The sequence below is a fragment of the Mesoplodon bidens genome (genome assembly GCF_964165515.1).
Source record: "Mesoplodon bidens genome assembly, chromosome: 2".
Taxonomy (NCBI): Eukaryota; Metazoa; Chordata; class Mammalia; order Artiodactyla; family Ziphiidae; genus Mesoplodon; species Mesoplodon bidens.
Genome location: NC_138177.1, coordinates 185,765,472 through 185,774,795, shown reverse-complemented (window position 1 = coordinate 185,774,795; position 9,324 = coordinate 185,765,472). Strand labels below are relative to the sequence as shown.

The 9,324-nt window shown below is 64.3% G+C and overlaps 2 protein-coding genes across 2 annotated transcripts in view; one reads left to right on the top strand and one right to left on the bottom strand.

Moving 5' to 3' along the window:
- Positions 1-3,353: 3,353 nt before the first annotated feature.
- PRXL2B (peroxiredoxin like 2B) lies at positions 3,354-6,582 on the top strand. Its single transcript, XM_081224913.1, has 7 exons — positions 3,354-3,490; positions 3,712-3,916; positions 4,566-4,617; positions 5,181-5,244; positions 5,328-5,403; positions 5,697-5,815; positions 6,304-6,582. The coding sequence occupies exons 1-7, from the start codon at positions 3,428-3,430 to the stop codon at positions 6,328-6,330; spliced, it is 606 nt and encodes a 201-aa protein (XP_081081039.1). The 5' UTR covers positions 3,354-3,427; the 3' UTR covers positions 6,331-6,582.
- Positions 6,583-7,885: 1,303 nt separating this feature from the next.
- The window catches only part of MMEL1 (membrane metalloendopeptidase like 1), a gene marked incomplete at both ends in the record, with an annotated part of 42,976 nt that continues 41,537 nt past the window's right edge, over positions 7,886-9,324 (bottom strand). The window contains 4 exon segments of the mRNA XM_081215971.1: positions 7,886-7,985; positions 8,051-8,127; positions 8,571-8,666; positions 9,230-9,295. Of these exon segments, the coding sequence (XP_081072097.1) occupies positions 7,886-7,985; positions 8,051-8,127; positions 8,571-8,666; positions 9,230-9,295 (339 nt within the window).

Below are 9,324 nucleotides of genomic sequence, written 5' to 3'. Positions count from 1 at the left end.
AGTTGCTCCCCGCAACCCCAGGGGGCCTCCATGGCCCACCTCAATGCCTGATCAAGGGTCTGCAGTGCCAAGTCTGTGACCCAGGCAGGAAAGGTGACCCCGGCCCCCAGATCCTGCTACTGCCCCACCCCCAACATGTGGAGGACCAGGTGCCGCCCCTGGCCCGGCCCCAGCCCACCTCCTATGGATCTTCCCTGCCGGGAGCCTTAGGCCTCTGTCCACACCTGTCTGACCCCCAGTGGAGGCCAGAGCCTCCAAATGAGGAAACGGAGCAGAACACGACTCCAGTTTAGAAATCCCTTCCAAATGTGATGTTCACATAAGGCCACATTCAGGCCCATCCAGTCCAGACCCAGCCCTGGGAGGGAGGTGCCCACAGGTCCGTCCTCCGGATGAGCACCTGGGGCTCAGAGGGCCGGGGATTGGGGGGTGGGGCGCCAGGAAGGGCTAGTGGCTGCCTCCTCACAGGGCTGGCTCAGTGCTTGGGCAGCTCAGGAGTGAGGCCTCCTGCAGTTGATGGGGAGGTGTGTGTGAGGGGTCTGCAAAGCCCCTGAGCAGCGGCCCCTCTCTCTGCTGGGCAGAGTCTGAAGCGAGCTCAGGAGGGGTCCCACCAGCTCCCCTTGCCTCCACACTCGGGCCCGGGGATGCTGAAGCTCCCAGCAGGCACGGCTCGAGGTATCTCAGGCGCCTGCGTCCCGGACCCATTGATCAGCAGGTCGGCCCCTCGCAGTGAACTCGGTTGCAGCGTCCTCCACAGCCTCTGCGGTGACACCCGGCAGGGCCTGCAGAGCCTGGAGAGCTGCGTCCACTTCCGCACCCTGCTGGGCACGCTCAGCTCCAGCCTGGCTCCAGCTCCCAGGTGTCCCAGGGACCCGGTGTGTATAGAAGGAGTTGTGTCTCTCTTCCCAGCTTAGCAGGCAGGGCTGTAGACTAAGGACTCAAGACCATCAGAGGCCTGGGAGCGTCTACCCACCCCAGCAGCATCACCTCCAGTTGGGGGGACAGGTATTAATACCTGGAGGGAGAATCTCCCTTTGGCGAGTCTTCCTGTGAAACAGAGACATCAGGAGGAACCAAACAGAGATGTGGGGCCTCTCCCCCAGGAGACTGAGCTTTTCAGAGACAGGCCAGGCCAATGCGGACAGGGCTTCTTGCTGGCCTGACCCCCAGGGGCCCAGGACACATGAAGAGATATAGGGGGAAACCTGCCCACCTGCTCAGTTGCCAAATCCTGGTCCCTAACTCCAATGTGACCATCAGGCACAGACAGGGGGTCAGCACTTCAGAGAGGAGGTTCCCCCCCACCCCTCAAGGAGCAGGTGCCACAGAATTGGGGTGAGAAGGGACACTGGCCACTGCCCGGCCGGTCTGCTCAGAGCCTGGAACCCGAGACCTCTCTGCACCTTGGGGAACTTCGGGTGAGGACACAGCAAGGATTTGCTGACACACCCTGAGATGGTCGCCGACCGCCCTAATTTGGATATCTTTGCTGTGTACCTGCTCCCTTTTGAGTGTGCATGGGGCTTCCCAAAGGCCAGAGCTGGGTCTCCACAGGCCGGATGTTGGTGTCCAGCTGGGACCTGGTGCAGACGAGGAGCCCAGAGTAGGGCAGATAAGAGAAGAAGTGAATAAATGAACAAACCAGTAAAGGAATGAAGGACACTTAGGCTCTTGGTGGGGACACAGCCTTGACAACGGGGCTTCTAACCCTTTATCCCAGTGCCTCTCCCAGCTGTTTGCAGCCTGCCCTGTGCCCCCACTGCCCCCTCAGGGAGGATGGGAGCTCAGAGTTCATGGCTGTGAGTGGGCACCAAGGAGGAAGAGGGCTCCTCATCCTGTCCCCCTACCTTTGAGAGATCCCATGACACAGTGGCTCTGGCTCTGTGGGAGGTCTACATCCCTAAGGGGCAAGGAATGCTGGAGATACTCTTAGGGTCTGCCTCCTCTAGATTTGAGGGATAGAGCGTGGAGGGTCTCTGGGCTGTGACTCCTCAGGACCTGAGCCCTGACAGGACCATAGGCTTTGCTCATCAGGTAGCCTTCTGGTTTTCATGCATTGCCGGTATATTATGACAAGTCCCACAAGAACGACGGGGACGATAACCGCGAGATAAATGCTCCAGGAGGAACATGTCACATGACGTTGTGCTGCCGGTCCCAGGGTTTGCTTCCAACTCAAAAGCGTTGCCGCACTTTGCAGAGAGGAGAGGCGGGATGTGGAGCAGCACACGTGGCACCAGGATGCCTGATGCCCACAGAGATCCAGGAGGTACCTCGGCCTCCGGGGGGCTGCACAGCTGGGTTTGGGAACTGTGGCATTTCCCCCTTGTTTCTCCTTCTCTGCTGGGCAAAGGGCCCCCTGAAACTGAAATCCTTCTCTTTTTGGCATCGTAACTTGGTTTTGGAGCCTGGACCTTCAGCCACTCCCAGCACCCTCATCCTCCCAGGCCCAAGGGCAGGCTAAGAAGGCAGCAGCACCCCCTTGGGTCTCAGTTCCCCCGCCCTTGGGAGGTCCTGTGGAATACAGTGTGGTATCAAGAGGGGGACTCCCCCCTCCCCAAACCCAGGGCAGGCGGCTTGTTGCCCCTTCATTCTTCAGCCTTGTCCAGGGCCTGGAGCTGTCTGTGGGCCCTGGGGAGTGAGGCCGAGTGCCAGGAACCGCAGTCCCTCGGAGGGGGGCGGGCCATGCCCAGGTGGGACACCACGGTCCGAGTTGCCTTGCTCCACCCCTCAGCCTCTGTGCCAAGGGCCCTCATCGGTAAGATTGGGTGATACTGAAAGGTGTCAGAGGGCTGTCGCGAGGAAAAAACAAGATAAATTGGCAAGGCACCTAGTAAACTGCTGTTATCCCTTTCGGGTCCCTTTCACCCAAAGTTTGGGGGTTAAAGGCAGATATTTAGGTGGCATGAAATTGAAAGTATTTTATGATTAAAGCCAACACGGACGTGTAACTGAGAAAACGCTGCATTCTCATGGATTTTCGAGATGAAACAAGACCACGGGAAAAGCTAAGCCCTCGGACTCCTCCACCAGATGGGACCCCCGCCGGAACCCCGGGATCCCCACCGCTCCGTCGCTTATCACCCAGCACTCCACGACTGACCCCGCCCCGGCAGGACGCTGCACTCTGCGCAGGCGCACCGCGTGCCTGCAGTCCAGACGCCAAGCTCCGCCCACTACCAGCGGCGCCATTGGCTGACGGGCTCATGCATATACAAAATGCGTGCCCGGGAGCCTATTTTGCTTACGGGCAGCTGCGGTAGGCGGGGCCGGGGCCGGGGCCGGGGCCAGGGCGGAGGGGGCGGGCCGGGGCGGTGGTCTGGGGGCGTGTCCGGGGCGGGGGCGGGGGCGGGCCGCGCACAAGACTGAAGGCTGAGCGGACTGCTGGAGAGCGGGTTTGCTGCTGGAATCCGGGGCGGTAGCTGCCATGAGCACGGTAGACCTTGCCCGCGTGGGCGCATGTGTCCTGAAGCACGCGGTGACCGGGGAGGTGAGGCTGGACGGGCTCAGGGTGGTGGGTGCGCCCCGGCACCTGGCAGCGGCGTCCGAGGCCGGCGCCGGGGCACAGGGCGGAGCTGGGCGCGCAGGCTGGGCGCGCAGGCTGGGCGTGCGCGGCGCTGGCCGGGGGCACGGGGCGCGGGAGCGGGGCCGGGGGTGAGGACGTGCGCACGGGCCGTGGTCCGGCGGCGCCCCTCACTCGCCCCGGCGCAGGCCGTGGAGCTGCGGAGCCTGTGGCAGGAGCAGGCGTGCGTGGTGGCCGGCCTGCGGCGCTTCGGCTGCATGGTGTGTCGCTGGATCGCCCGGGACCTCAGCAGCCTGAAGGGGCTCCTGGACCAGCACGGCGTGCGCCTGGTGGGCGTGGGGCCCGAGGCCCTGGGCCTGCAGGAGTTCCTGGACGGTGGCTACTTCGCGGGAGGTGCCTGCACTCCCCACCCTCCTCCCCCTGCAGCACCCACCCCCCCAAATGCCCAACCCGCCCTGAGACCCCTCCTCAAACTCAGGGCATTCGCTGCCTCCTTCTTGCCCAGCCTAGGCCCTTCTCTCTCCAGGAGTGGCCTTGATAGGCTCCTGTGTCCCCTCCCCTCCCCTCCCCTGCCTTCTCCGGCTGTGGCCTCTACCCGCCTGCCCCAGACATGATGTTCTTCCCGCTGAGGAGGGCTCAGTGGTGACTGTGGCCTGCGATCCAGGGCAAAGGTCTTCACTGGGTCAGCTGCCAGCTCCTCGCCTCCCCAGGAGCCAGATCCTGAACTTCCCCGGATGCTTTCCCCAAGGAGTATCTGGGACCAGAGCCCAGGCTGCGCTGCCTGCCGACCCCACGCCGCTGGACCCCTCCCCTCACAGAGCCCTGGGCCCAGTGGCAGAGTCCAGACAAGTCCTGCTTGTCCCACCTGTACCTCTGGGCCCCTGCCTCTCCTCTAACAATGGGGACAGTCAGCCCTGCTGTGCCCCTCCTGGTCCTTGGTGGGCGAGCTGGGTACCAAGGGTGGACAGACGGCCAGATGCAGGAGGGTGAGCCGGGGGGGCAGGTGGGCCTGGGGCACCCACCTGTGGCCTCTGCTTTTCAGAGCTCTACCTGGATGAGAGCAAGCAGTTTTACAAGGAGCTGGGCTTCAAGCGGTGAGCTGGGGGCTCGGGGCTTCACTGCTCCCCTCTTCCTCTTCTCCCCTCCCGCCTCTCCCTGGCCAAGCGGGCTCTGGGGGCATCCACTGCTCCAGCCAGCCCTGCCGGGCTCTCTTTTGGGTGCCGAGTGTCTATTATGGGCTGTAGGTTAGGCTTCTCACCCAGGGCCTCCCCACAACTGGTTGCAGAGGGCACCTGGGCCTAGCGCCCCAGTCAGGGGCCACCCTAGCCACCTCGGGTACATCTGCCACCGGCTGGCTGCCTCCTCTGATTGGCAGTGCCAGCTGAGCCAGAACCCCCGGGCTCACCCAGTCCACACTCCCCACACCCTCTGTGGGGCCCCAGGCCTGCCAGCCCACAGGCTGGGTGCCCTATGGCTCTGGCAGCTGCTCCTGGCTGGGCCAGCTGCTGGCCTGGCTGCCCCGTGCCTCCTGAGCCCCTGGTGAGATGGGGTGGGGCCTGCTTGTCGGAACTGGTCTGTGCAGAGACTGGGGGCAGGCGCTGGGGCTCCGTCTTTGGTGAAGAGTCAGAGCCTGGACAAGCCAGCTGTGTCTTGGCAGGTACAACAGCTTGAGCATCCTGCCGGCCTCCCTGGGGAAGCCTGTTCGTGATGTGGCCGCCAAGGTTTGTGACTGCCGAGGTCGTGTGGGACTCAGGTGCAGGGGCTTCTGTCTAGGACTGACCTGGGCCTGCTCCGCTCCCCCCAGGCCAAGGCTGTCGGAATCCAGGGGAATCTCTCCGGGGATCTGCTGCAGAGCGGAGGGCTGCTGGTGGTTGCCAAAGGTGGGCCAGGGGAGGGGCATCAGGGGCCACCGCATGGTCACGGGGTCGGGGGTGCAGGGCCACATACTCAGGTGGGAAGGTCTTGATGAACTTGACCCTGCCCTCACCCTCCCTCCCTCCGGCTTATTGATCTCAGCACAGTTACCCCCTTGGTGGAGTGGCCCAGCTCTGAGTGTCATCCTAGCTGGGTGGGGCGTGGCCAGAACAGCTCACTCATCTCAGTAACCAGGTGGGGTAGTGGCCACACAGGGGCACCCTGACGACCACCCCCCCACCCCCGCCGCCGGCTGCAGGTGGTGACAAAGTGCTGCTACACTTTGTCCAGAAGTCTCCAGGTGACTACGCCCCCCAGGAGAGCATCCTGCAGGCCCTGGGCATCTCTGCAGAGGTCTGTACCAGTGAGCCGCCCAAGGTGAGCCCAGGCCTGGGGTGGGCACTGCGCTAAGAATGCCCCCCCCCCCCACCGCCGCCAACCCCTGGGCTGAGCACTTGCTGTGGCCAGATGCTGAGCTGGACCTTGTTGGCTTTAGGTGATTCTGGGCTCACAGCAGCCCCAGGATGTCACTGCCACCCCACTTTGCGGTGATGGGCCAGGGGCAGGGTGGCCAGATGGGCAGGCACAGCAGGGCCCTCTCCAGGGGACAGGGGGCTGGTCAGGGGCTGCAAGGCAGAGGAGGGGCCCGTCCTCTCAGCCTGGGAGGGCTGGGGTTTGTCCCAGGTGGCCGTTGCCCACGTTAGTTTAGCATGGTGCTGGTGGCCTGCCTCCTGTGCCCCGAATGGAGGGGACTGTCCAGCACACTCCTCCTCCTACTTGGGCCACAGACCCCTGGAGGGTGGGATCAGCTGCTCTTGGCCCCAGGGAGTGTGGCCAGGCTGATGGGGCCTCTGCTGGCTCTGCAGTGTGACGAGGAGGCGTGCTCAAGGTGAAGGCCCCGGGCCTCCAAGGATCTGGGTGGCGTCTCCTGCCCTGGGCACACTGGGAGTTGGATGTGAACAAATTCCAGAATCTCTGGGCTGGGGCTGAACTCTGCTTGGTCTGCAGGCAGCGATGAGCATTAAACTGCAGTTTCTGGACAGTGTTTTTTCATTGCCTCTGAATCTTGCGTCCTTGGCAGCCCTGGCCACCCCGGCCTTGATTGCTCTTGGTTTCATCCAGGCCAGCGGGGCGGTCATGCCTCCCGAGGCGTCACCTTCCCTGCTAGCAGAGTCGCTTTCTCTGGTGGGTTGGTGGTGGTGGACGCGTCCCTGCAGCCTCCCAGGAGACCTCAGGCCTTTGGCACATGTGGGTCAGGGGTCTGAGAACAGGTCCAGGGTGTGGGAAACGAGGGTGGGATGGGCTCCGTCTGATAGTGAGGAAACTCCCCAAGCCCCAGGCGGGAGCCTGGCCTGGAGGGGTGGGGGTCAGAGCTCACGTCCAGTGGGAGCTAACTGGGTTTCCAGGGAGGAGATGGTTTCCATTCCACCCGCTGGAGTCTGGTGGACAGTCGGGGACTTTTAGGGAAAGGGCTGCTCTGCCAGCAGGCCCTTTACTCACATGAGACTTGTCATGTGCGCCCCGCTGAGGGTGGGGGGTAGCCTGGGGGGAATGTCTAGTTCCCCCAATGCCCCTGTCACGAGGTGGGGAGGTGACAAGTACCTCAAATCTAACAGGTCTAGAGCAGAACTCCTGTCCTGCCCCGTCAGGAGCTCTCTCGTCTGAGTTCAGATGACTGTCTCCATGCTCCCTGGTCCAGGCCTGGACAACCACAGTGGCCTTCTAGCTGGCGTCCCAGCGTCCCCGGCCCCCAACAGAGCCTCTCTGTGGTCATTTAAAACCTCAGGGCAGGTGACAAGGTTTAACCCCTCACTGGCTTCCAGTTACACAAAACCCAAAATCCAGATTCTGGGCTGCAGCTCGGATCCCCCTGCCCCTCTCCTGGAACTCAGCTCCTTCCTGGGTCGGGATCCCCTCTCCCTACCTGAACTGTGATCCCCGAGGGCGGGCATTTGGGGGCATCATGGCCGTTGCTGTGCCCCCGGCACAGAGAGCCTGGGGAAGTTGTCAGGAGCACCCTGCCATTTCCTCACTTGGTCGCCAGCAGTCAGCGGCAGGTGCAGCGAGAGAGCGGGGCACTTTCTCAGGTATGTCACCCCGACGGCCGGCCCCGGGCCCTGCTACACAGACAAGGCAGCTGACTGCTTTAAAGCCTTTACTTAGCTCAAGTCTGAAGCTTGTGGACATCTGAGGAGGACGCGCTTTGGAGAGCGGCCAGAAGACCGATAACCGTGTCTACAGGGCTGCGGTGGGCGGTGTAGATTCTCGCGGGCGGGCGTGGAGGGGGCTCAGGGCCGGGTCGCACTCCAGGCCGGGCGCGGAGGCCGGGGGCGGCGTGGGTGGGTCGGCCGCCAGGAGCGGGTCCCTGCTGGCAGCACCGTCTCCACGCGGACCGGACACCTCGGGTCGGCGGGTGGGCGTGGGCCGCGCAGCGCGGCTCGGCCTTGGCTACCAGACGCGGCATCGCACCTTCGGGTGCGTGGGGGAGCCCCGCGCGCAGTGGAATGCGTCCGCAAAGGCGGCCAGGTTCTGCAGCGAGCCCAGCACCCTGCGGGTGGACGGAGGGGCCTGAGACGGTGCCGGCCCGGGCGCGGGGCCACGGGGGCCACTTGCCTGTACTTCAGGGGGCTGTGGACATCAGTCTTGATGGACTGGATGGCGAACTCGGGCCGGTAGGACCCGCACCACACCTGTGGGCGCACGAGGGGCGTGGCTGCGGGACTTGGAGGAGGGGCGGGGGGATGGGGTGCAGGGGCACGGAGGACCAGAGGACCTGGCGGGGGCACCGCAGGCCTGGGGAGGTGGGCGCCCCTAGGGCTGTGGCACGGAGGGAGTGCGGCCTGGTTCCTCTCTGGGCACAAAGGAGTCCCGCCAGGTCCCCCGCTGCTCCTTCTTGGGTGGGGGGAGGGAAGCCAGCGGGTCGCCCCTCTCCCTCCACAGCTACATCTGAATCTTCCCCAGCTCCAACGCCGCCACCATCCTTTCCCTCCAGGAAGCCTTCCTGGCCCACTGGTTCTGGTTCTGCCTGGCTTTCCCTCCAGGGTGTCCCTGGAGGCATGCGTTAGTTGGGGCTCGCCAAGGATGCAAGTGGGGGGCCGGTTTCCAGCCAGTGAGGCAGGGGGCGGACTCCGACCTGTGCGTAGCTGATGAAGAACAGCTGCGTGTGGGTCACCTCCAGTCCTGGCAGCTGCTGGTCCTTGCCGCCTTCCGCCACCCACTTTAGGTAAGCCTGCAGGCACCAAGCGGGTGCTGGGCCAGGGCCTGCCCTCCTGGGGGCAGCACCGGGCTGGCCAAGGACTCCAGGGTCCTTGGATCGGGGCGGAAGGGAGGTCTGGCTTCCGGGCCTCCTCCGGTGGGGGTCATGCCCCTGTAGCGTGGGGCCTCTGAGAACCCCAGGGACCATCTGAGCACCGACCCCGGGCTCGGTGGGAGCCCACTGCCCGGGCTACCTGCCACATGAATGAGCACCTGACACCCAGTGCCCAAGGCTGCTGGTGCAGGGGTATCGCTGAGGCTGGCGGGCGTTCAGTGACTGTCACTGCCTTACTTGGCAGTGGACAGTGGTCTCCCAGAGCGCGGAGGCCTCAGCTAAGGTTGGGGTAAAGTGTGGGCCTGCCCGCCTGTGGCCGGCAGGCTCCCCCAGGGCTCTGCCGCCTCCCCGTCAGATGGAGAAGGGTCCCAGGATGTGCCTGGGCTTGGGAGGGGGTCAGTCCCTGCCGCGCTGAGGGGCCGTCCCTGCCTGGACCTGGTCACTCCCCGCCCCGCCTCCTCAGGGGCCCTGCTTGGACGCACCTTGTAGGCCTGCCGCACCCCTCCATTGTCTGCGATGTTTTCCCCGAGGGTACTGAAGCCATTCACCTGCAGGCGGGAGACAGGATGGCGGGGGC

Excerpts from the sequence above, each read along its gene's own strand:
- PRXL2B (XM_081224913.1), top strand. The coding sequence starts at position 3,428 with ATGAGCACGGTAGACCTTGCCCGCGTGGGCGCATGTGTCCTGAAGCAC. Across the intron at positions 3,491-3,711 it reads AGCACGCGGTGACCGGGGAG|GCCGTGGAGCTGCGGAGCCT; the intron begins GTGAGGCTGGAC and ends GCCCCGGCGCAG. Across the intron at positions 5,404-5,696 it reads GCTGCTGGTGGTTGCCAAAG|GTGGTGACAAAGTGCTGCTA; the intron begins GTGGGCCAGGGG and ends CGCCGGCTGCAG.